We start from the raw sequence: 25920 nt of genomic DNA, 5'->3' as shown, positions 1-25920 counted from the left end.
GTTTTCTAGCTTTGAGGTAAAAAAATGAATTTCTTCATCCTTTACCTCTGTAGAGCTGTACAGTCTTGAGTAGAAGTGTCACGCGCTCTGCAGCCAGAGGGCGGTCCTTCTCTGTCCTGTCCCTAGTTCCTGGTCTGCTGTCCTTCCTTTCCCTCTCTTTCCCTTGGGCTATATATTTCCGGGTCTTGCACTCTGTCCTCGCTCAGCACTGACGTTCGGATGTCCTGAGACCCGCCTAGCACCAGGGCGCCCCACGTCCGCTCCCTGAGGGCACAGGTTTCTATACGGCATTCCTGAACTCTTTGCACTAATGAGCCCGGGCCTTTTTCCCGTCTCGCCGCTACGCATATGGGTCTTTTTCCGCACTCCTGCTCCCCACAGTTAGTCCCTTTGGACGTCCGTGACAAGAAGGCCTCGATGCAGGAGAGGATAGCACTCAGCTCTGTTCTCTCTCTTCCCTCCTCATCAACTACACTTTCCATGACAGACTTGGAGCCTACCACTTTCCTGAAAAAGAAGCAGGTACACTTCTCATTTTCTTCCAAGAACTGCACTCTGCTTCTTAACAGCACTCCTCGACTGCTTTCTTCGGCTATGCTCCGGATGTCCTTTTTTAAAAGGGTGATATCCTCAAGCACATCGAAGCCACTGTGCAGCATCGTGTAGAGACGCTGCAGCTGCCTCTGTTTCCTTGCTAGCACTCCTCTCCGTCTGGCAGCAGCCTTCCTTCCCTCAGCCATGAAAAAGGCCTTTGTCCTCACCTTCACCTCCTCCCACCACTCTCTTACTGACCCGTACAGACACTGCAAGGACAGCCACTGTGATAGTTTCTCCTTGTAGCGGGATACTACCCCCTCGTTCTCTAGCAGCTTTGTGTTGAGTTTCCAGAGGCCTGGGCCAAAGACAGTCCCGCCCTGGAGTTCCACTCTACACCCTAAAGCCTGATGATCTGAGAAGAAGACAGGGTGAAGAGTGACCCCAACAACTTTCACTCTCTCTGAGACAAAGCAATAGTCAATTCTGGAGCTGCTATTCCTCCCTGACCATGTATATCCTGCTGTTGTGGGATATATACATCTATATGTGTCTGAGAGTTTAAAGTCTCGAACTAAGTTTTGCAGGGCCAGTGAGCTGGAATCCAATTTTATCGGCCTTTTGGCTAAGATCAAGTTCAAGTGGCATGCCCGCAGTTCTTGTCTTTCCAAAGTTCTAGAAGGCGATCGAAGATCCTGAAGAGTGCTTGAGCTGGTATCGCCCTAGGTTGAGCCTAGGGGGTTAAGGCCAATCAGCAGCTGAGCTGGTTGGGATCCGGCAGCAACGTTCTCTCTCTCTGCTCTCTCCTCTCCCCTCCCCCTTTCTCTTGCTCCACCTCCTTGGCCTCTTGGCTGGGAGTAGGTACTCGTGGCCTGCCCGCGGTGCTTGCTTTCTTCCTCGAGACTCAGAAGCGCTATCCGCTCCCTCTCTCTCTCTCCTCCTGCGCTTGCACCTAGCTGGGCTTTGCCCACAAGGACAAAGTCCAGGGCTCACTCGCTGCTCCTTTAGCAGCTAAACCGTCCTCTCCACAGGACCTTGCTCTCTCTCTTTCTCTCCTTTTTTCTTTTTTCTCCTTTCCAGATGGCAGACAAGAAGACACTGATCCGGTTCCACTGGACCAAGAAAACAGAGACGATGCCAACTGTGAAATCCTTTTTCATTACCTTCCTGAGAGGGATCCTGCAGTTGGTGGCCGGAGATCTCTACTGCCTGCAAGACAACAAGGCAGAGAGATACATGGAGGCCTACATAGCCACGGACGCCTCATATGAAAAGGCAACGAAAATGATCAGAGAAAAAGGTAAGCACCCCCGTTTCTCTGATTTCAGGCCGGAGCCTATGAGGAAGACAAACCAGAGGACCATCACAATCCTCACGTACAACCCCTACGTACCAATGGCACTGGTAACAGCGTACCTAGGGAGGTATGTAACTGTGGTGGGCAAACCGACGGAGATCAGGGACAGTTGCGGCGTCTGGTACGGCAAAGGCCAGTACCGAGTCCTCCTGAAAGAGGACCTAGAGGGCGTCGACGGTTTCCAGCACCCCCTGGCCCGCTTCAACATCGGAGCCGACAGGGGGTACCTTTACTACCCCAGGATGCCAGATTTCTGCAAGAAGTGCAGACAGTCCGGCCACAAGGAGAACACGTGTGACATCGTCAGATGTCACAACTGTAACAAAGAGGGGCACCTGGCAAAAACCTGCCGGGCAGCCAAAAAGTGCGATGGATGCGGCGCCGAGGGACACCTCCTTCACTAATGCAAGGTAAGCAAACCTTCGTTTGCGCAGGTGGTGGAAGCCGACCAGCAGAAACCGGTCTCAAGACAAAGGGAGAGAGGTGAGAACAAAGAACCCGCACCTCCCCCGCAGAGAACCGAAACTGCCGAGGCCACACCCCAGCGCACCAGTGCCTCAAGATGATCGCCAGGACGACGGACAAAATGGCTGACCGGAGGAAGGGCCCTGGATAACTCCCAGCAAGAAGGGAAAGAGGATCCACCTTCGGAAGGACAAAAGAAAAGAGTGGTGTAGCGGCGAGGCTTAATAATAAGGCAGAATTAAGGCCCCATTTCTCTGTTCATCTCTGTGGTGCAGCCACAGAGAAACTATTCATGCAGGCTGATTTAAGATGTTTTCTTTTGATAAGGACAGCTCCCAAAGGGGGATGCACTTAGCTAAGCCTGGCTATCATGATCAATGGTCACCCATTGGCGCCTATCTGTCTAGGGAGTGCCAGTTGGACATCTGGACTGCATTCCTAAGTGTCGGGAGTAAGTGACTCATATCTCACCTTGATCAACCAATCAGGGACTGGTAGGGCCGAGTAACCCACGTGGGACTCTGGTGCCCATGGAACTTTCAGCCAATCAATGAGCTGAAGTTCCTCCAGGTAAAAACAGGCAACACGAGATTCAGTAAGATTCAGTAAGATTCAGTAAGATTCTGGAGAGGATTCTGTGGACTGTTCTAAAGGGAATTCAAAGGAGAATTCCAGGGCAGGACGGCCCAGGAGCAGAAGGCTCCCAAGGGCAGGACATTCTCGCAGAGCGCCTCCTGACCATCCTGAGACTCAGCCCGGACAACCACGGAACGGCCAGAGTTTCCGAGTGCCAGAACCTTCCTTTGTTCTAAGAGTCTAGAGTGGAGGTTGCCAGAGAGAAACCAGCAGCAGGCCTCGTGAACAGGTCGGAACTGTGGACAGCTGAATCACTATTCAGAACTAGCTCTTCATCAGGAACGAACCAGTCCTCTTCCTGACTTGCTGGGACCCACAGTCATCTTTTCTCCTGTGCACAAACTTTGCTAGTTAAAGCCAACACTAACTAGCCGGTCAGTGAGCATCTGCAGCGCACCATCGCAAGCCGCACAGCACAGCCTGGCACCGAGCCAGAGAGCGCAGATTGGACAGCAACAGCCTGCAACTGTTTCTTTGTGCCCGCAGGAGATCTGAATCCCCAGAGATTGGATGAGTATTCAACTTCACTGCATTACTGCTCGAGAATTCAATTGTAATCCCAACCAGTTGATATCAATTTAATTCCTAAGAGTTATGTACTTGTTTTGAGTATCTAATGTAGAAGTTATAACCAAGTTCATTTACGAAACGGTCTAAATGAATGATATATTGAACGTATGTCCTTTTGATATGTGTAACACTTTGTAACTGATTGAATATATACCTTTTGTATTCTGATAACCCTCTCGATAAGATCTGTTAGGTTTATATGCATATTCTATGTATTAATAAATGTATCCTCGTGTATTAGTACCTGTGTGTGCGCGTTGTTTGAGTTATGTCGCATGGTTGGATTCTAAAGCCATCAAAAGAATCAACTTTGTGATTTACTGCTACAATTAATAATTGTCTCAGTAAATGCCCAAACCCTACAGAACTGGTGCCTTCAGAGAGCCACTATGATTACATATTTGGCGTCCCTGAGCCAGTTTTCTTACATATTTGGCGTCCCTGAGCCGGTTTTCCTACAGTGGTAAGGGAGAACCGTTTCCTCGTCCTAGAGGAAACGGAACTTTCTTCCCCCGAGGCCCAGGAACAACCGGAGGAGGCAGCCCAGGAAATGGAAACCCCCCCCCCCGAGGCCCAAAGATGACAGGAAGTGACAGCCCAGGAAACGGAACCCCCCTCCTCCGAGTCCCACGGACAACAGGAGGAGGCAGCCCAGGAAGAGGTTACCCCCTCCCCCGAGGCCCAGGGACAACAGGAAGAGGCAGCCCAGGAAGTCGGAACCCCCTCCCCTGAGGCCCAGGAACAACAGGAAGAGGCAGCCCAGGAAGTGGAGCCCCCCTCCCCCAAGGCCCAGGAGCAACTGGAGGTCCCCGAAACTCCTGGAGAAAGGGAAGAAAAAAGCCTTCCCGAAGCGGTGGCGGAGAGTATCCTCGAGGAAGACAAGATTACTTTGAAGCCGCCCTGGAGCTGGGACTGATGGTAGGGCTGGACCTGTCCAGCATGTTTACCTTTCAGTCCCCAGCGAGACCTGGAGGGAGCCCAGCATATTCCCCCCAGGACCCGAACGAGAGGAGTTACATCTAGGCTAAACAGTGCCCAGATGTAGACTCCCAAGTTTTCCACTGTAAGCACAAAGAGAGGAGGTTCAACTTTCACTTGTTTAATCATGATTGTGAAACTTACCTTTCTAACAACTAACGTGAGAGGGCTAAGAGACCCGGTGAAAAGATGGGGAGTCTTTCATGATCTGGTCTCAAAGTCTTTCTCAGTTTGTTTCTTACAGGAGGTCCACCTGAAAGATGAAAGGGACAAGCTGACATTCACCAGGGAATGGACGAAGGGAGAATCATGCTGGAGCGTAGGAGGGGTCCACTCTTCCGGAATGAGAATCCTCCTCAGAAACCCAGAGATGACGCTGGTTTCCTCCTTCTCGGTGGTGCAGGGCCGGATCCTGGTCGCAGACATCGACTGGAGGGGGCAGAAGTTGAGAGCAATTAATGTCTATGCTCCGACGGAACCCTCTATCCGGAAGGAAGTGTTTGCTGACCTGGCCAGCTGCTGCACCACCTACAGACAGGTGGTGCTTGGCGGGGACTTCAACATTGACCGGGAGAAGGGGAGCAACGCTAGCTCGGCAGAGCTGGAGTCGCTACTCAAGCAGTTCTCCCTGGTAGACGGTTTCAGACGGTGCCGCCCTAACGACGCCGGAACGACATGGAAAAACTCCCGGGGAGTGTGCAGCCGCATGGACTACATCTTTCTGCACACGACCTGCTCCCTGGAATCGGCGACGGTGTCCCCGGAGTGGTATTCCAGCCACGAGCGCTTGACGGTGGTGGCTAACACCAACCTGCCGGGATTCGGTCGTGGGTACTGGAAGCTGAACCGGGAGATACTGCAGGAAGACGACTTCAAGGCACTGTTCCGTAAAGACTACGCGAGCTGGGTCAATCTGAGAGACGGCTACAGCTCCATGGTGGAATGGTGGGAGTCGGTGAAGGACAGGACCCGAACCCTGGCGCAGACGTACTGCAGACGGAAGGCGGCCAGGGAGAGGAAGGAAGCTGCACGACTCCAGAGACAACTATAGGAGGAGTACAGCTCGGCTAACGGGGGAGGAGCCTTCAATTCAGCCGGGCACGGGACCTGAAGGAGAGGCTCCGCAAACTCAATCAGGTCCGAGGAGCCCAGAAAAAGAGGGTGATCCACGGCCTGAGACGGGGAGATGGAGAGGAAGTGCTGGACGAAAGCGACAAGGTAGAAGCGGCCACCGCTTTCTACACGGAGCTGTTTTCAGAAAAGCAGACGGAGGTGGAGGCAGGCGATGCTTTTCTGGAGGAGCTGAAGGCACGAGTACCGGAGGAGGTGAGGGAGGACTTGGAGGGTCCGATCGCGGCCGAGGAGCTGAAGGCGGCGTACTTGTCCATGGAGAATGGCAAGGTGCCAGGGCCGGACGGACTCCCCAAGGAATTCTACACCTGCTTCTGGGACACCCTGGCGGCAGATCTGGTGGAAGTGGCGCAGAAGATCTTCCGCCGGGGGAAAATCGGAGACACCATGAGGGAGGGCATCATCTCCTCTTCAAGAGCCCTTAGCAGAGACGGTGAGATGGGACCCTGTCATCGACGGCCTGGAGATACCGGGAGGCGCGGGGGAAACCCTGAAAATCTCCCAGTACGCCGACGACACGACGCTGTTCCTGAGGTCGGACAGGGGGTTAAGGAGGGCCCTGCAGGTCATGGAGCAATACTCCAGAGCCTCATGGTCGAAAGTGGGGGGCGAGGCCGAAAGAGCAAACTGAAGTTCTTCGGGCCCTGGAAGCACAGGACGACAGCGCCGGAGGGTCTCGAGCTCTGCACGGAGCCCCTCAAAATACTGGGGGTTTCCTTCCAGAGCCAGGACAACGAGACCAACAACTGGACCAAGATGATCGCCAAGGTGAATGCGAAGCTGGGTCTGTGGAAAACACGGTCGCTGTCCTACACAGGGAAAGTGATGGTGTTGAAAGCAGACATCCTGCCGGCTTTGGTTTACCTGGCGGTGGTGTACCCGCTGCCGGCCAGACTCAGACGAGCGCCGCAAGGGATGATCTTCGGCTTCGTCTGGGGTGGCAAGTACGAGTACATCACGAGAAACCGGATGTGTCAGCCGGTCGAGGAAGGGGTTCGAGATGTCCCACATTTCCCCCTGAAACTCGACTGCATCTTCTACTGCAACCTCTGTCGGGCGCTGCAGGAGCCCATTGGCCACAAGTACCAGTACTTTGTCAGGCTGTGGCTCTCTGTCCCGATGAGGCACTTGGTCCAGTGGTCAAACACTGGGCCCAAGGCAGAGAGGCGACCGAAGTTCTACACCCACGCTGTCAAGTGGAGCAGGAGGTACGAGGCCACGAGACAGCCAGAGCTCTGCACCAACCACAGAGCCCTGTACAAAGAGGTGAGGGGGCATTTGGTCGCTGACGAAAGGCTGCAGGTTCCCAGACAAGTCTGGGAAAGGACACAGCCCAAAGAACTTGACAACCAACTGAAGGACCTCAACTGGATGGCTGTACACAAGAGACTGGCTACCAGAGAGGTTCTCTACAGACACTCGCTAACCAGGAATCCGCATTGCCCCCGGGACACGTGTTTTGTCGAGGAGACTCAGGAGCACGTGTTCTGGAGCTGCCTCTTCGCCAAGGCGGTGTGGGGCAGAATGGACAACATTATGCAACTCCTGGGAACGGATGCAGTGCTCAGTTACCAGTACATTCTGCTGGGGGCTGGCACCCACCGGACTGGACAAGGGGACACAGGACCTGCGGAGGCTGCTGCTGTCCCTCACAAAACAAGGACTGTGGAAGGCGAGGAACACTCTCATCCGGCACAACATAAAGTGGGGGGCGAGGGAGCTGGAAGAGAGGATCCTGGCGGACCTCAGGAGGAGGACGAAGCACCACGTCACCAAATGGGGTTTCCCCACGGCGAGGGAGTGCTGGAAAGGACTTTGGGCCCTATACAGGGATTAAAGGACAATAGCAAGTGGTAGGTTTGGAGGGACTCTCTTAGTTGCGCAAATCCGCCCCCACTTGCAAAGATTGATAACGAACAATCAATCTCCGTTCCGCTGTTGTTTTTTATTACATGGAGTGCTAATATGTGTGAGATGTTCCTTTTGAGATGTTTTTTTTGCAGAATAAAGTATAATTTGTAGAACAAAAAAAATCTTATGACAAGGTTTACAAGTTATCTGTTGAACTACATTCTAATAGGTGTGGTCACATTCCAGGTGATTTGTTTACGTTTTTGTTTCTGGAGCAACTGTTAGATAAAATGTGCTAATATGTAACCTAACTCCAGTGTGAATAACTAGAAGAGGGGAGCAGCTCCATTCTAGACCAAGGGAGCTTTGAGATTGGCTGGGCCAGATCTCTCATTTGCATATCTGATTTGGAAATATAACACTAAACCCCCTTCTTGCATGGATTTAACTTGCACCCAAGAGTCCCCTACTGTGTATTGCTACTTATTTTTTTATGATAAGTGGTGATTACCAGTTGACAGGTTTTATTTGTTGAATTATAAATGGTTTTGTATTATCATCCTGAATGGCCTGTACTCAAGGTTTGGTAGGGAATGTGTTTTCATTTCATTTACCAAATTGAATTTTTGCTCTTTTAGTATTTGTCTAGAAGGCTTTCTGAAGTCAGGAAGCCCATTTATTTGGTGAAAAAAGATTCTGTATTAATATTAATATTGCTCATACAACATAAATAGGGTCTTTTATGAATAAAAAGATCTTGCACTTGGAAATCTTGATAAAGCTGTGTGCTTCCATACACTCGAGCAGTTTTGATTCCTAATATTTGACCTTAGGTGTGGGAACGGGTCTTTTTTGCATTTGATTTCCAATTGATCAGCACAGATCAGCATAGAAAATAGACCCATAAAGCAACCTCAGCAGTGACAAATGTCACTGGGTCACTTGGGTTTATACGTCGGGGTCCGGTAGTGAAGCTCCGCTCCTGTTTAGCCTCCGAAGCCGTACAGGGTGCGGCCCTGGCGCTTCAGCGCGTACACCACGTCCATGGCGGTGACGGTCTCTCTCTTGGCATGCTCGGTGTAGGTGACGGCGTCGCGGATGACGTTCTCCAGGAACACCTTCAGCACCCCGCGGGTCTCCTCGTAGATCAGCCCGGAGATCCGCTTCACTCCCCCACGGCGAGCCAGGCGGCGGATGGCGGGCTTGGTGATTCCCTGGATGTTGTCACAGAGAACCTTATGGTGACGCTTAGCGCCTCCTTTCCCGAGTCCCTTTCCGCCTTTGCCTCTTCCAGACATCTTCTAGTTATCAGCTGTGAACACGACACACACTGCTCATCTTTGATGTATAATAGACATCTTTCTTTGATGTCTATTAGACATCAAAGAAAGATTTTTATAGGTGTAGAAACTAGTAAATAAAGCCAATGATTTGTTTTAGAAATGTATTCTTAAAATATACAATTATTCACACCTTAACAATATGTAGTTCAAATTATACATTATATACAATATTGTATTCAAATGTCTAATCATTATAAAAAACACAACTAGTAAACTTCAGTTAAAAATTCTAGTAACATGGCAATATATATATATATATTAATGACAAACACAAACTAATTACATGAACACGCTAATATTTAACTCAAAACCACATTTCGATTCAGATATAAATTTTTAAAATTTACAACTTCTTTATTTTCACGAAAATATTATTAATGTAGCACAAACGCTACTTTCTAATAAAGACAGAAAGAAACTGTTTGTTTTGTGTCTCATGGTGATCCTCCTCTCGAGACTAATGAAATGTTTAATATGATCCCTCGAGAAAAAAAAGGAATCAATTTCCGCCTGTAATGATTGATGCCCCATCAAACATTTTGTAATATCCCTGGAAGTTTATACAGTAGAATTCTGGTTCGTGGCTTAAATTCAAGGTAAATGAGACTAAGGAAACGAGTTGGAAACTTGATGTCGAAGTGGGATTTAAATCACCCATTTCACATTTTACTTCATTGGGCAGTATGTGCCTGAAAGCAATGCCACAGCATCCCTTCGATAGCTCAGTTGGTAGAGCGGAGGACTGTAGTGGAGTCAACAAGGAATCCTTAGGTCGCTGGTTCGATTCCGGCTCGAAGGAAGGTGCTTTTTGTGTAATTTAATCAAAGAGTTAAAAACGTTTTATTCAGACATTGATCAAAAGCTCAATAATCGACTAAGCAAAGGCTCCTGTTCCGAATTCAGCCCACGTCTGATTGTCTTGTTTTGGCCAAGATCTGATCTTTGAATTAAGGGACTAGACTGTCTGCTTTGTAATTCAAAAATACATACAAATGTCAAGTTTTTTGTAGATATAAAGGTGTTCTCTGTTTTCAAAGGATAGTTACTTCATTGGCATAATGATTTGGTATTGATTTTGTATCGTTGTATTATAAAGTTTGTGCTTTCTGTGTTTTTATTGTATTGTGAACTTATTTTTTAAACAAATGCTTACAAAGGCAAACACGGCACACATCTGTTTATACCAGCGGTGAATTGTACATTTTTATTAAGTACAAGCTACTGTGCACTTCTGGGAGTATAACAGGTTCGATATAAAGTGGCAAAAATATAAAAGGGGAAAATACCCCAGACTGCATGTAAAGCCCTTGTTGTGACTGTTTTAGATAAGATGGCGTACTATGCACGAAATGTTGCAGAAACACAATCTGATATTTTGATACAGGTAGGCCAGCGCTTCCAAAGCATGCAGGTGTAGAACAGGACTTAATGCATTTTTAGAATGCAGATTGCAGATTAGAATGGCATATGTTTAGCAATAATATTATTTATGGTACCTGAAAGTTTCAGGTTGTTGCACAAAGCTAAGGTATGCGTATACGTGATCTGACAACTGGAATCAATTTCCTGTCGTTAAACTCTGTTTATTTTTAAGTTGATAATAATAATAATAATAATAAACTTTATTTTATATAGCGCCTTTAAAGGTGGCTTCTCAAAGCGCTTTACAGGATGACAATAACAATAAATAAGAAGACTACAACAATAAATAAGAAAATTTCACAAGACAGGACACAATTATAATTACAACAATACAACAATAAAAATAGAGGAGACCGTGGAAGATGGTATTAAGAAGAGCAGAGGGGTGAAGAATGGAACCAGTTAAGTAAAGGCTTTTCTGAAGAAGAAGGTTTTGAGTCTGGATTTGAAGGAGTTTAGAGAAGGTGTCTCTCTAATATCCTTGGGCAAAGAGTTCCAGAGCTTGGGGGCATAGCAGGAGAAGGCCCTGTCGCCCATACAATGTAGACGGGCTTGGGGGACAGTAAGGAGGGCAGAATTTGAAGAGCGGAGGTTGCGAGGTGGGGAGTAGGGCGATAAAAGTTCAGACAGGTATTGAGGTGCCAAGCCATGTAAAGCCTTGTAGGTGAGCATGAGGATTTTAAAGTCTACGCGGAATTTGACCGGAAGCCAGTGCAAGGACTCCAGGATAGGAGTAATGTGAACACTTGTACTAGACCTGGTCAGGATTCTGGCTGCTGAATTTTGGACATACTGCAGCTTGTTCAGAGTAGATTTAGATACACCAGGGAGCAGAGCATTGCAGTAGTCAATTCGGGAGAATACAAATATGTTGATCAGCTTTTCAGCCACAGTTAATGATAGCATAGGGCGTAGTCTTGCGATATTTCTAAGGTGAAAAAAAGATGTTTTGACAGTATGCTGTACATGTGGGTCGAATGTTAAGCCAGAATCGAATATAACCCCAAGGTTTTTCAATTTTGATTGAAGCTCTAGTACAGAGCCATCTACAGACAGGGTTACAGGACTGGCTTTACGAAGTTGATGGGGGGTACCAATAAGCATGACTTCAGTCTTGTCACAGTTAAGATGAAGGAAGTTTTGAGTCATCCAAATTTTTATGTCAGAGATGAATTTAGATAGAATAGAGACAGCCACGTCAGTGTCGGGTTTGGTATGGATGTATATTTGAGTATCGTCAGCGTAAAAATGAAAGCTGAGGCCATGTGATCTTAAAAGCTGACCAAGTGGGAACATGTAAATGCTGAAGAGCAAGGGGCCCAGTATTGAGCCCTGGGGGACACCAGACTTGACAAGAACGATTTCAGACCTGTACCCATTGAGAGAGACAAAGTGACAGCGATCAGTGAGGTAAGACTTAAACCATTTGAGGGCAGTGTCAGAGACTCCAAACACAGTCTCAAGACGAGAAAGCAAGGTGTTATGGTCAACAGTGTCAAAGGCAGCACTGAGATCAAGAAGGATGAGTATGGAAAGAGAACCAGAATCAGAAGCTATTAGGAGATCGTTGGTGACTTTGACTAGGGCGGTTTCTGTGCTGTGAAGTTGACGGAAGCCAGATTGGAGGGGTTCGAAGTTGAGGCCCAGGATCCAAATCTTCAGTTCTGATTTTTTAAAGTGATATCTTTCCTTCCTGTCGTGGAAGTCACACGATGTGAGCAATTGTTTTTTTTACGTTGCGATCCAAAGAGCCTCAGACGCACAGTCTAACAGTAACCAAACCAGAATGCATTCTGCTGGGAGCCGGGCTGAGCTCATTCTCACTCCCTGTGCGGAAAACAGAATTATTTCTTCCCCGAACATCGTCTACAGATCACTTGTGCGCTTTTAACCTTCTCGCAGCTACGGGCGAGACTGACGCTCATGATATGAAGGCACCCGCTGGAACACATTCTCTAACTCTCACAATCGCGACAGACTTCGCTTTTTAAAAAAAAAAGTAGATATAGCCCTGAAAAAAGCATTAGCTTTATCAGTTTTTACATTAATCTATTTTGAATCAAAGTTTGATTTTTTTATTGCATTTTACATTATAATAATAATAATTATCATCATCATCATTATTGCTTACACTTATATAGCGCTGTTCTGGATACTCCACTCAATGCGCTTTACAGGTAATGGGGACTCCCCTCCACCACCACCATTCTCCTGAATGAGCACAGAGATTCAGGACCTCGGTTTTACGTCTCAGCTGAAGGACGGCACCTGATTACAGTTTAGTGTCCCCGTCATTGTACTGGGGTATCAGGACCCGCATGGACTGCAGGGTGAGCGCCCAGCGACAGAAACCAGACGTGTGTCGGGCTCGGCTGTGAGCAGGACAGTGACGTCACGGGGACAAAGTAGAGGAAATCAAAACGGTTCTATAAAAGACCTGTGTCAGCTGTTGGTTTGCAGTCTGGACTCTAAATCCTCCGATCCGATTTTAAATCTCTCTAATACCTGAGCGGCTTCTTCCGAGTATTTATTCGTATACTTATCAGTAGTATGAAGGATGTGACAAATTTATGATTTCTTGGAACAAAATGGTTTTTATTTGCATTCGAAATGAAGCGGAATTTTAGCGCGACACACAAACCCTTTGTCTTTTTTAGATAGTAATTTTTAAACAGACATAAATGTAGAAAACGTGTTTTATTTTAGCACTACAATAGCAGGGTCAGTGGCGTAATGAATAACGTGTCAGGACTTCCATCAGAAAATTATACTGTAGGTTGGACTGCCGTCTGGCTTGTTTCGTTTATACCACTTACATTCTTTTATATAAATGAACTCCACCTGAAAGCTATAGAACACACTTTAGGTAAGTTGTCTGCAGCCTCATGCGAATTTCGACAACTTACCCAAAACACTGTACTGTCTGGAGTTCAGCTCCAGCTCTGAACTCAATTGCAATGAAAAACCATGCGTAACAAAACTGGAGAACAGCTGAACTTGTGCTCAGTTCGGTGATGAGGGTTCAGAACTGTCCTTGTTGTAATTAGCACGAACTGCACAGGCTCTGAATCAGACCATGTCAATTAGTCTGATCAGTGTAGGACACGTTAATGTAGAATTATTAATAGGTTTATTAGTTAGTTAGTTCAGGTTTACCCACCTGAACTAATGTAGAATTATTACTTGGTCTGTCTCTTGTTTGTATATAAATGAATGTCTCTGACAACTTAATGTTAGTTTTACGATGTAGGTCAGGTGTTGACATATGCACGAGTATACGAAATGTCTCACTCCTGATTCAACTTATGTTCTATAGGAGATTGGCGATTCCTCCTGTTTCTCGTACAACCATATCAGAACAGAAGACCGTGTCACCCAGCTGTGATTCAAGATCGACTCGCATCTTTATCCCTTTTTTGTTCGTGATCATTATTTTCTTTAGTTATGATCAATATTGAACTTTTTCGAAATGAAATGACAATAATCAAACATGCAGGCAGATTTTTTAAAAGTATTCAGAATTGACAGGGTGCCCCTTTGGAACAGTCGTCAGAAAATGTGAGAAAATGAAAGTTATGTAAGCTCTGACACAAAGCATTGAAGATTGGAATCTGAGTGTAAAAAAGCTACCCGTCTCCCAATGATAGGCAGGGATACACACCATGACTCGAATAGACTCAGCGAACTTTAACACCTATGATATTACAAGTGCTTTGCACGTGTCGAATTTCAAGAAGGAACTACTACAACAGTTGTGGACATAATTCATTACCACCGGCAAAGTCCAATACCGGCAGCTTCTGAGAAAATAATGTTCACTCATGGAATTTGGTCTTTGAACGGCTGGCGGGAAAATTCATTTATACTCCTGTTGCACCCTCAGCTGAAACATGTTAAAATAACAACGCAGATTTGTTGGAGAACCTGACAAGAATTATTGGGTTAGCACTGTATGTATTCTGGTATATTTACTTTAATTTTAATATAAATGTAAACATGCATGCTGTATAATCTATTGTAATTTTAAAATATGTTAGCTGAGGATGCGAGGGGGGCTATTATACCTTGTGAAACACGCAAGGAACTGTAAAAAAGGCTGGTATTTGAAAAAAATTGGCGATCACAAGAAAACCACAATTTATGTGGTATTATCAGCAATATCCTTCAAAATCTATGTTCAAATGAAGGATTTAAAGAAACTATGAAAAAAGCAACAGTAATAGCAGAGGATTTTGATTTTTGCTCTTCAAGTCAGTAGATCGATGTAGAGTTGCACCCCTACAAACAGCACAAAGGATGAAACCCACCTCTTTCGTTATTGCTATGTTTGTGCCGGTGAAAGTAGCATTTGTGCTATTGAAAGCATCTCGGAAGATGAAGGTGCAGTCACTTCCACATGTCATGATATCATTAGATCCGACGACAAGAGCTGAAGCCCCCGGCATTTTCCAAGCCAGGAATGTGAGGAAGATGGGCATGGAGGAAGGTAGCGTGGCCGAGCAGTCTAAGGCGCTGGATTTAGGCTCCAGTCTCTCTGGGGGCGTGGGTTCGAATCCCACCGCTGCCAAATGTTAGTGTTTTAAGACCTGCAATACGATCAGTAAAACCACTTTTTGTTAGGCTGCGGGAGGTGTTTAGAGATAGACTTTCTAAAAGACAGGCTTAACATCAAGGCAGAAAAAATATTTTGTTTTCTCAACAAAAATTATTTTTGGCACGTTCAGCTTTATGTAGGGAACAACATCTGCCGAGATCACTTTTGAGGCAGTGCACATGATAGTGTACCAGCAAGTAAATTTAATATTGGCTGTGGTGGTGAGCTGCTTTTGTCTGTGAAACTTTTAATTCTTCACGCCGAATCGTTGGCAGGGGTAAAGCTTATTAAATCTTTGAACATAGCGCTCCATCAGAAATACTTTGTTCGTGATCAAAAGAGATCAGAGGATTAACTTCATGAATTCACATAGCATACCTTACAGGAAAGATTTAAAAGGGGAATTGATTGTGCTACCTGATGTTGTTCCTGTGGTTTCTTTGGATACAAAGGTGAATGTTCTTTGACGTTCTGCTAGAGTATCCACTGGGTGGGTTTTATCGATAAGCTCGGATAGGTCATCAGTGCTCCGTCTCCGGAAAATAATCAGCACTGTTTTTTCCTGTGCTGTCTTTTAAAACATATAAGATCACGAGTTTACAGATTTCTCCAAATAACAACTATACATTTCAACCCAGCGGTTAGCATTCCTTCAATCCAATAGTTTTACTCTAGGTTAAAAGCAGCGCAATATACAGAGAGATGATATTCAAATATTTCAATGTTCTGTTGGATTACCTGTATGGAGATATCACTCAGAATTCCTAATATGATTTTGAGTTCAGTTTTGCTTTACTACTTTCAGAGTCTTATATTGACCTTGCTGAAGCAGAGAAGTGACATAATCACAAATAGTCTTATTAATATTTCAGTTAAATCTTTTTTTCTGTAGTAACATCAGTTGATATTAATATTAGTCCTGATTTATAATTTTTTGTCATGGTTGATCTTAAATAATTTTGTAATTAGTTTCAGTTTTGAAAAATCATGCAGAGAAGCTACCAAAACGGGTATAGTTCATATAATGATTAATGCAATAGCAGCATTTTGGGTTGAAAACAAAAAGTATATCTTGGTATGAATCCTAACACTTCATAGACAGCGTTCTAGGACTTCTCGCTTCAGATAAAGTTGTCAATACATCATAGATTTCTACTCAATCAATATCAGCAGTGTTATCACTACCGAACGCTAAATATAGATCCTGGCAATACTTCGTGAGATCTTCGTAAGAAAATCCAAAATACTACGGAAGGAATCAAATTTATATGTTTCTTTGGATCGAGAAGATGATCATTATGAGACTCAAAACATGCCTGTCTTTTCTTTTTTCGAGGACAAATGGATTATTGAGGTGTAAAGATGGGTTCAAAACCAAAATCACCTGCTATCGCTGCTGTTTCTTCAAATCCTTCAACTGATCATCGATATCGAGGAATAATATATAGTTTCTTCAAATCCTTCAACTGATCATCGACATAGAGAAATAATATTATACAATTGTGGTTTTCTGTTAATTGCCAATTTGACTAATTACATCTTCGTTTACAGATGTCTTGCATGTATCACAAGGTATAATAGTCGTCGTGCGTCCTCAGTTAAAATGTACGACAAAAGTACAACATTTATGGTTACATCCATATTAAAATGAAGGTTAATATACCAAGATATTAAAATACAATTGTACAGTCCTAACTTAATAATGCCTGTGAAGTTTTCCAACAAATCCAAACTGTAATTTTGAAATATTATAGCTGAGAATGAAAAGAGAGTACAAAGATCAAATTCAATGAGTGAAAATGCACCAGTAGTTCTCTAAGCTGAGTTTCTTCCCTGAACATGACTTGCTTGCGAAGCACCAAGCAGCCTTGAACGGATCGCGGAAATCAAATATAGAGTACAGATGGATTCAGAGTGTCCTTTCCAACTTTTGTGCAACATTTTCCTTTGATAGGGTGGAGTTGTCTTCACAATCTGGGTTAAATAAAAAGGAGTGACGTCAGTGTTAAACAGCTTTCCTTCTTGGAGAACAATGGTTGTGTTCCATATTTCTAATTATTTTGGTTTCAAGATCGCAATTTAGTGTGAAACATAAAAGCCAGCTGGATAAGCTTTATTAATTTCCCTCATGGGATCAATAAAGTATCTACAGCAGTGGTTCTCAAACTTTTTGGACCAAGTACCATCCCTAATCCAACCAAAGCATCCAAGTACCACCTACAAGTCATCATCTCATAGGAACCCCAGAAATTCTCAATGACCAACATGAGTGTACATGCACATACTCACACATACATATAATAAATATTATAATAATGAACTTTATTTGATATAGCGCCTTTAAAGGTGGCTTCTCAAAGTATTTTACAGAAAAAAAAACATTAACAACAACTAATAAAAAAGCACCATTTCAGTGAGAGGAGTGAGCCTATTTAGTTGAGCAAAGGAGATGTGAATTAATTTTTCGAGCCTTGATACAATTCACAACAGAGTCTAACAGATATTAAATCGTCAGGCATTTTCTTGACGGCAAAGGTCTCGCGGTGGATGTTGTAATGCGTACATTAATTTCTGGAGCAACCTCTCTAATTCGTGCAACTGCACCGTTATGTCGGCTTGTCATTGCTCTAGCACCGTCTGTACAAACTCAGACGCATTTTATCAAGTCGAGGTCATTCTCTTCGATAAATTCATTCAGAAGCTGAAATATGTGCTCTCCTGTAGTTCCTGTTGGTAGCGGTTTACAGAACAGAAAGTCTTCATGGGACATACCCTCAAACTCGTATCTAACGTAAACGAGCAAATTGGCCAAATCAACTACAGACTCATCTAATTGCAGTGAAAAACATCTGCTCATCTTAACGCGCTCTATCAGTGTACGTTTGATATAATCCTTCATTTCAATAATTCTATGAATGACTGTGTCTTTCAGGGGGAGGGGGGCAGCAGGTCGAGCTGTTTAGCAGCTTTTTTTCCACACATAATACGTGTCAGCTCTTTTGCCAACGGTAAATAAGGTTCTTCAAAAATAGTGTAGCTTACCTGCTTTAGCAATCCGCAAGCTTTTTCCGCATTTCCGTTTTTATTTCCGTATTTATTTAAAGTTTTTATTTCATGCGCATGGGAGCGAAACACAGAGACGCTCGGTGTATTTTTCTCAAATTCGAACAGTTCTTAAATATTTTTCTATCACGCTTTCGTGTGCTCACAAGATTGCCTGCGTTCGTAGCACGTATTTCTATGCATTCCTGTGTTTACAATGTTGGCATTGTTCCAAAATCACGCACATTCTCCTTTCTCCCTATTTGCTGGAGATACAATAGCTTTTTTTAAATACAATTGGTCACTTGCATCCGTAGCACGCATTCCTATAGAGTGGTATAGAATTACAGAGTATCTCTTGTGTCCACTGAAGTATTAGCACGCACTGTATCGTAGTATGTAGGCTGCGTATTCGACACGTATGAAAATACAAAATATGAAAACCCATCCCGATTTTTCAGTGCACACTACACAGTTCCAGGGTCATTTGGCGTACCACCTGGTGCCACTCCACGTACCACTGCCGGTACGCGTACCACAGTTTGAGAACCACTGATCTACAGTATCTATAAATCTCTTACACGTCATTTACAATGGCTTTTCAACTAATAGCCCGTGCAGGGATCAAACCCTAGCTGTTGGTACAGTACGAGTTGCGTAAGGCTCTGTAACGCGCAGATGAGAAACTAACCTCTGCTTCTTCATTATATACACAGTGAGCTATATATGCGAGCTTACTGCCTCCTACGGGCTCTGTATTTGATTGCGGTACAAGACCGGCCGTGGAGATAAAGTGAGACGGGTGTGTACATTAAAAGGCTCATAGTGTCCCTGGGAGGGCTCAAACCACCATCCTTTTGGTTAACAACCGAACCACAAAGACTCATGTACAGCTTAACACTTCTCGGTCTCAGTGAAAGTGATACACTCCGTAAAATTTCCAGAGATTCATTTATTTTTAAAGGAAAATCACCAACAGCGGCCGAGATCTACTGGAGTTTTTTCATTCTATACTGCGATTTCTGAAGGGTACTCTGTGAAAATACGAGTTTTGACGAGAAGGGATGGACATATAAGGTCAAAAGGCTTGAGGAATTGAACCTTAAGGTGAAGACTGGGGGTTCAGTAGCAGCAGAACCTGATCAATATCAGTTGACTCCGATATACTTTGAAAATGAACTTGGGGATTTAGAGTCAGACGTGCTACCGTTGCACCATGGGGTACTTAATTAAAAAAAAATAGAAAAAAAATCAGTGTTCCTGGAACTGTAATTGAGAACAACACCTGCACAAGAGCTGCGCAGGAAGAATAAAATGTGGTCTGGGAAGAAGAGACTCTCTTCGCAGAGCTGCGCTCTTCACAGATTTTTTTTTTGTGAAGCTGATTTGTCTCCTTTGGGAAATTCAACAGCACTGACAACCGTGACTTCATGGCGCAACGGTAGCGCGCCTGACTCCAGATCAGAAGGCTGCGTGTTCAAATCATGTCGAGGTCAGCTGTTACTTTTTCAGGTTCTGCTGGTCCTGAACACGGAATTCACCCCATGCAGTTGAGTTCTATCTGTACACCACATAGATAATCAAAACAAAATAGAGCAGTACAGGACACGCAGTGTGGAGCTCACACAGGCTTACAGTCTCCAGCATTGGAGTGGAGGGGAAAAAAGAACTTTTTTTTAAAGAGAAAAGGCACAGTTCACATCTGCTTAACATCACGTCCAACTTTAGAGACAGCTACATCAGATAATGGAATCCCGGAAGTTTCAGATAACTTTTTTTAATACAGGTTCAAGCAAACCTGAAAGTTAATGAGTTTCCGGACACTTTTGTTTTATTAAAAAGTGTCTGAAGCCTGAAAATGTAATTTGAAAACAAAACCCGCTATTGGACATTAGCAGGTGCTTTTTGTAACGATTTGCTATTTCATGCTGGAAAACAAAGGAAACAGACCCAACGTTTGCTTTCAGGTGCGGTTCATTACATAATATACATCTATTACTGAGGAGCTTGAATTAAATTTACACGAGCCAGGTAGAAGTCGAACCTAGAATCTTATGATCCGAAATCAGACGCGTTGTTTATTAAACCGCTGGCATTTCACATGACCTGAATTCCCCCATAGTGTGCTCAGCGCCGCTACTAGTAATGCACCGCTCCGTCTAAAATTTCAAAGTGAGAAACATGTGTTTTCTGATTTTTTATGAGTTTTAAAATATAATCTCTTTAAATACAGACAAGGGGTTTATGTTTAGCACTGAAATTCCGATTGACTGAGAATTCAAAGAAAGACTGTTTTCTTCCACAACACCGTATAATTATCACATCCACCAGACTCTCCAACCTCTCCAGATCTTGCTGGTCGAGCAATTGCTCCGATAAATTAGGTCACGTATCATGTTAAATCATTTCTTCTCAACACAACATTTCCTGGTGCACGTTTTCTCTATGAAAAAAAGACATTTTTCCGTTGCACGATTTCTCCTTTTTTATCAAAGCGTACAGAAATAAAAAAGAAGAAGAAATAGTGTCGCAAAAGAACTCTGTCGCCCTTGGGAGATGTCAAACGCATTGGACATGAAAATGGCAGATAAAAGCCAGTTCTCTTCGTTTCTCAGTGTCGGGGCTGCTATGTAAAAGAGGCAATTTGCTCTGAGCGCAGGTTCAGCGCTTACTGAACGCAGATGTCTCAGAGCGGTGTGTCCAAGCGGCTGTAAAAGGTGAAGGCTGTCCTGTCACCGTAGCCTAGTTGGTTAAAGCACTTCTCTATTAAACAAAAGAACCGAGATTCAAATCCCAGCCGTGTCTTTCTTCCTATCTTGTAGTACAGAACGTATCATTTCGGGCAATCACAAAGGGCTTGATTTCGTTAAATGCATGTGTTCATTTCCTTTCTGGAAAACTTGTTTTTGATGAAATTCACACAGCTTGCGAAAAATGAAATTCAATTCTTGGTTATCAGTGCAGAAGAAATATTACAGGAGGCAAAATAAACGGGAAGAGATTTTTTTTTAACCGAAAACTTGTGATTCGAGAAATTACCTTACCAGTCAGTCTCTGTGGCGCAATCGGTTAGCGCGTTCGGCTGTTAACCGAAAGGTTGGTGGTTCGAGTCCACCCAGGGACGGGGTTCTTCTGCGATATAAACATTGTCTTCAGTCGATTGGATTTCTCAGCGAAACCTTAACCATTTTAATATTTGCAGGAAATGCGAGTGTTTAACACGTGTCAGGGTCACCGGGAAATGTCCAATAATGCCCAACATTGCAACGCCCCAGAAAACCATATTCACTCAAAAAAAAATTATCGTCGAATCTTCATTTATACTCCAGTTGAATCCTCTGCTGAAATATTTTAAAAATACAATGCAGGTTTGTTTGAGAACTTGACAAGCATTCTTACAATAGCACTGTGCAGTTGGATTTTGATATTTTGACATATTTACCTTAATTTTAAACATAAATACTATACAGTCTATTGTAATTTTAAAATATGTTAGCTGAGGATGCAAAGGGGTGAAAGGGAAAGGTCAGAGGGTATAGTAAAAACAAGGTTAGGATTGGTGGAGGTGGTAGGGGTGTTGATGGTTTTTCTCTTGTCATGGAAATATAACTATTAATTTTAAAGGATCACTTACTGACGTCAGACAGCTGCCAATTCTCCAGACGCGTCTCTGGAAGGATAAACAGTTTTTCCTCCGAGGTTTGTCCAATTTGCTAAAATTGTCCGGGTCCGGATGGAGTTTCAGCAGCCGTTCGCGCTCAGGTTTGTGATCCCGGACGAGCCCCCAAATTGTCATGGAAATATAACTATCAAGGAAGCCACAAGAGAGAGTTCTCACCTGAGTAAGGTCTTTATTTCAATATTGCAATATTGGGAGCCCTGCAAAGTGCAACCAGAGACTCAATTTGTTACAAGCAGTACAGGGTTTTTATAAGACGTTGCGCTGTAAAAAAGTTCAGCACTTGGTCCCTTCTAAAACTTCCCCTTTCTCTAAGAGAAAACAGATTACATCATAGAGCGAGAGAAGAAAAACTAGATTTGTTATTCAAAGCTTATCAGTTACTTTCAGCTAATTCTAATGACCCAGACAGCATATATTGTTTTGGTACATTGTCTTCTAAACTAACCTAAACAGTGTACTATGTTGACGAACTGTTTTCTAAAATTCTGCACGTACTGTAGCACAGCAGTTACATCCTTGAAATATATTATCTAAAAGCACCAATATATTTTTTTCAAAGCTCTCTACATTTTTAAGAATCAATTTACTTATTAGATTTCCACTTCAATTCCCTCCTTTTTATTCTTGAAAATGATTAAAAGTTAAGATTCTTCATATGGACTCCCAGGAGGCTCCCATACTTCGGATTCTTGCGTTCTTATCAGAACATACTGATGCGCAAACATATTCATTACCATATTTCAAAGCATTGGAATAATATATTTCGTACAGCAACACAAAAGCAGGAAGACAAGTATCACAGCTACTATAATCGGTGTTAGTAACTTAAAGAAAAACATTCCCCCTGGCCCAAACAGTGATTCTAACCAGGAGAGAAATGGGTGAGGCTGTAGAATGAGGCATTAAAGCACATACATAACAAGATGCATTACATTTCTTTAACTTTACAGTATGATTTATAAGTTTATACCACAAATTACTCATATCCCCCTCATTATCAGTTTCATTCAGCCAGTTTGTATACAAAGAAGCTTCGCGTTTAGATTCTTCCTCTTTCTGGGTGGTGACAGGCTTCCACATAAAAAGGAAAAAGACTGTGCACATCAGTCCCAAGCATGTGATCCCCATCTATCCCTGTGGAGACATCACTCCTGCGCTTTGCTCAGTTCGTTTGTGACCTTTTTACAGTGGGAAGCATGAATCCAGGGCACCCTTTCCGTGACGTTCACAGCAGTCGCAGTGGTCAGCAGCCTTGGTACGGCCCCTTCCACCTGAGTGAACACCATTTCTTTTTCCTGAAGTCTTTCACCAGAATCCAGTCTCCTTATTCACGCATTAGTTCTTACAGCACAGGTAAATCCCTGTGGGCTGGAGCCCAGCATTTTTCTTAGGGTTTTTTTTTTTACAAGATTGGTCAACAGCTGGGTAATAACTCTTAGAAAAATCTACACATTGTTCCACTGACTCAGCTGTGCCGTTTTGCAGAACAATTCTAGCTGAAGTTGTAAAATTTCTCTTTGGTCCGTTCCTGCAAAACATCTTATTATGAACAAACAAACCATAATAATAATGTGCATCTATGGGAATCACTCCCAAGGGTAACCCCCCTTAAAACTATATTGTTCTACCCATTAGGTTCTGCCACTAGATAAGAGAACCTTTCCCATGAAATCATTTTTTGACCTTCATGATCCCGTCAGGGTGTACAATTAGCACAGAAGCAGCAGCTTTAGTCCACATATTTTTCAAGCAGGATATTAACAGTATGATTATAACGAATAATACCAGACACACAAATATGTATTGAACCAGAGACCCTTTCCAGGTTCCTAGCACAGACTGTAGCCATGCACCAATGCCCCAATCATCTGGATTCTAATTATGATATATATTTTTCTTCATCATAGATGTGCTTTGCTAAGTCATTAATTTGCTAATAATTGTCTAGAATACAAGTACTGTTTAGTCTTTGCTCACCTAAACAGCTGTCTATCACCCTAATAGAGAATGGCCTAAAACTGTGATTATAGCGAGGAGCATACAGTTATTTCCATTCTAATACATCTGAGTTACACTCAGACTAAAAGCAGGGCTATTTTCCCATGCCAGTAAACCTAAATAATCACCTCTATCAAAGGGGATTACTCCCATGAGCATCTTTTATAGCAATACAATCCCAACATGAGCTCTGATTATTATTTGTGGCTGACTGATAAAGTATTGATTCCATATCCCCATTTTATCAAAGTAAAGCTCCTTACACTTAACAGGTACACTGTCGCCCCCCCTCAGGAAGCTCAACAAACACAGAAACAGTGACAATATAATAATAAATGTTCACTCAGTCTCTGGTGAAGAAAGATGTGAAGACGGGGGTTTGAATTTAATCCTTTCTGTAGGGGGTTTAGACTTCCAAGTCACAAGCTGGGGTTTATGGCAGGAAAGGGGGTTAACTGATAAGGATTGCAGATGCAAGCTAGGAACCCCCCTGGGTGTAATCTTAAACTGACCATTTGTCCAGAACATCGTAAACTGGCCAAATACCATGAACCCCCCTCTTTACCATCAGACCGAGTGACGTCAGAAACGGAGAAGAAAACACTATATAACCCAAAAGTTTGTAACAGTACGGCGAACAATACTTCGGTTTTGTTGTTTCTTGCGGGAAACAAGACTTCGGCTTTATTGTTCCTTGCATGCAATAAACTCATCTGTTTTACTTCATCTCGGGATCAGGAACCTTATTTCTTCTGTTACAACAAATTTGGCGTAGTCGACAGGATGCTCCAGAAGGCGCAGAACTTCCCATCGGCAGGAGAGACGGTCAGCGCTCACATTACTAAGAGGTAAGGACTCCTCTTTTTAAAAAAAAGTCCCGACTCTCTCTGACCGATTGGGAAGTCTCTGCTCCCTGCAAGAATCGCCCGAGATGACGGAGTAAACGTGAGTTTCTGAATTCCTCTGGCCCGGGGAAGACACCGGTGTATGTAATGGGTTGTTTGCTGTAAGCCCAGAATTTGGTCTGGCAGGGGTTCCGCGGTATTGTGTACAGGCGTTCGAAGCTGGTGTATGCCTTAATTGCGCGTGGAGTTTTTGAACGGGTTTTGGACCCTTACCGTGAAGTTCAGGACTGGTGTGGGCCTTAATTGCGCCCGGAGTTCTGAAGGTCAGAACTGGTTTGGGCCTTAATTGCGCCCTGAGTTCTGGAGCTCAGGATCGGTGATTGCCTTAATTGCGCCCGGGGTTCTAGAGCAAGTGGTGCATTAAATGCACGTAGTTTAGGACTGGTGTGGGCCTTAATTGCGCCCGGAGTTCTGAAGGTCAGAACTGGTTTGGGCCTTAATTGCACCCGGAGTTCTGTGGCTCAGGATCGGTGTGGGCCTTAATTGCGCCTGGGGTTCTGGAGCTGAGTGGTGCATTAAATGCACGTATAATCCAGGATTGGTGTGGGCCTTAATTGCGCCCGGGGTCCTGAGATTAGCTACGCCTTGATCATGCATGGATTGGCGTGGCGTGGTTTTTTGTTTTAAAGGAAACAGGAGTAGAAGAGATATATATATGTATGTTTTGGTGTTTTCCTTGTTTGTGAAATACATATACACACGCACGACACTAACATAAACACACCTCATAATAAAAGAGCAAAGCATTAAGTAGCAGGATTTAAAGGACGTTGAGATCCGAGAATCGCCCTGATTGAGCTCAGTGCGTAAGTCCACCCCTGGGCAAAAGCAGCGATGCTGGCGTTTTGGGGATGGTGAATTACTGATCAAGAAAGGGGGTTTTCGAGGTCTCATTCCTTACCTGTGAACAGTGTGGTGTAAGTCCTCTAAAGTCTCTGAGAGGCATTTAGATCTGGAGGTAACAGACGCCCTTGGCTGAATGAGTGCAGGAATGCACAGGTTTTTCAAGTGAAAGCATCCCCTTACTGTATGAGCTGTTACCTCACACACGACAAAAGTAAAGGAGACCGAACATGTGTGCTAACTGATGGTTTGAGAAAGTGTTGGAAGGGTCTGTTTATATATCGGAAAAGTGTAAGTTGACAAAAAAAAAGGAGAAAAATATGCGAAAAGTTGAGATTGTCAGAGGGAGTCTGGGGCGAAGACGCCTGTAAAGAAAGCATATGAGTATTGATTGGCAAAAGCACAAGCATGTAGCTCCCACCCTGGTGCACGGCCGGCACCAGTGGTGGCAGATACATGAGGAAAAAAAAAAAAGAAATTGGGATGTGACTTAAAAGTGGGTTTACGGGGAAAACAAAAACCCGGAAGAAAAGATACTTTACTCGCTACGAAAGAGTATAAACAAAAAG

At 44.0% G+C, this 25920-nt stretch overlaps 1 protein-coding gene and 5 non-coding genes across 6 annotated transcripts; 5 read left to right on the top strand and 1 right to left on the bottom strand.

Annotated features, from left to right (window-relative positions):
* Positions 1–8059: 8059 nt before the first annotated feature.
* On the bottom strand, positions 8060–8821 carry LOC148666024 (histone H4-like). The gene has a single exon (XM_088631688.1). The coding sequence runs from the start codon at positions 8818–8820 to the stop codon at positions 8509–8511; it is 312 nt and encodes a 103-aa protein (XP_088487814.1). The 5' UTR covers position 8821; the 3' UTR covers positions 8060–8508.
* Positions 8143–8198, top strand: LOC148666025 (U7 small nuclear RNA). Its single transcript, XR_015938955.1, has one exon. It is a non-coding gene; the product is annotated as a U7 small nuclear RNA (small nuclear RNA).
* Positions 8822–9576: 755 nt separating the features above from the next.
* On the top strand, positions 9577–9664 carry trnay-gua (transfer RNA tyrosine (anticodon GUA)). Its single transcript is given in 2 exon segments — positions 9577–9613; positions 9629–9664. It is a non-coding gene; the product is annotated as a tRNA-Tyr (tRNA).
* A 5108-nt stretch (positions 9665–14772) lies between these two features.
* trnal-uag (transfer RNA leucine (anticodon UAG)) lies at positions 14773–14854 on the top strand. Its single transcript has one exon. It is a non-coding gene; the product is annotated as a tRNA-Leu (tRNA).
* A 4493-nt stretch (positions 14855–19347) lies between these two features.
* Positions 19348–19419, top strand: trnaw-cca (transfer RNA tryptophan (anticodon CCA)). Its single transcript has one exon. It is a non-coding gene; the product is annotated as a tRNA-Trp (tRNA).
* Positions 19420–20973: 1554 nt separating this feature from the next.
* trnan-guu (transfer RNA asparagine (anticodon GUU)) lies at positions 20974–21047 on the top strand. The gene has a single exon. It is a non-coding gene; the product is annotated as a tRNA-Asn (tRNA).
* The last annotated feature ends 4873 nt before the right edge of the window (positions 21048–25920 follow it).

Source organism: Lepisosteus platostomus, chromosome 5 (genome assembly GCF_059453375.1).
Source record: "Lepisosteus platostomus isolate fLepPlt1 chromosome 5, fLepPlt1.hap1, whole genome shotgun sequence".
Taxonomy (NCBI): Eukaryota; Metazoa; Chordata; class Actinopteri; order Semionotiformes; family Lepisosteidae; genus Lepisosteus; species Lepisosteus platostomus.
The sequence above is the reverse complement of the archived record's forward strand: the minus strand, read 5'-3'. Positions and strand labels throughout refer to the sequence as shown.

What these genes read in the sequence shown, in the direction of transcription:
- LOC148666024 (XM_088631688.1), bottom strand. Translation starts at nt 8,820, where the DNA reads ATGTCTGGAAGAGGCAAAGGCGGAAAGGGACTCGGGAAAGGAGGCGCT.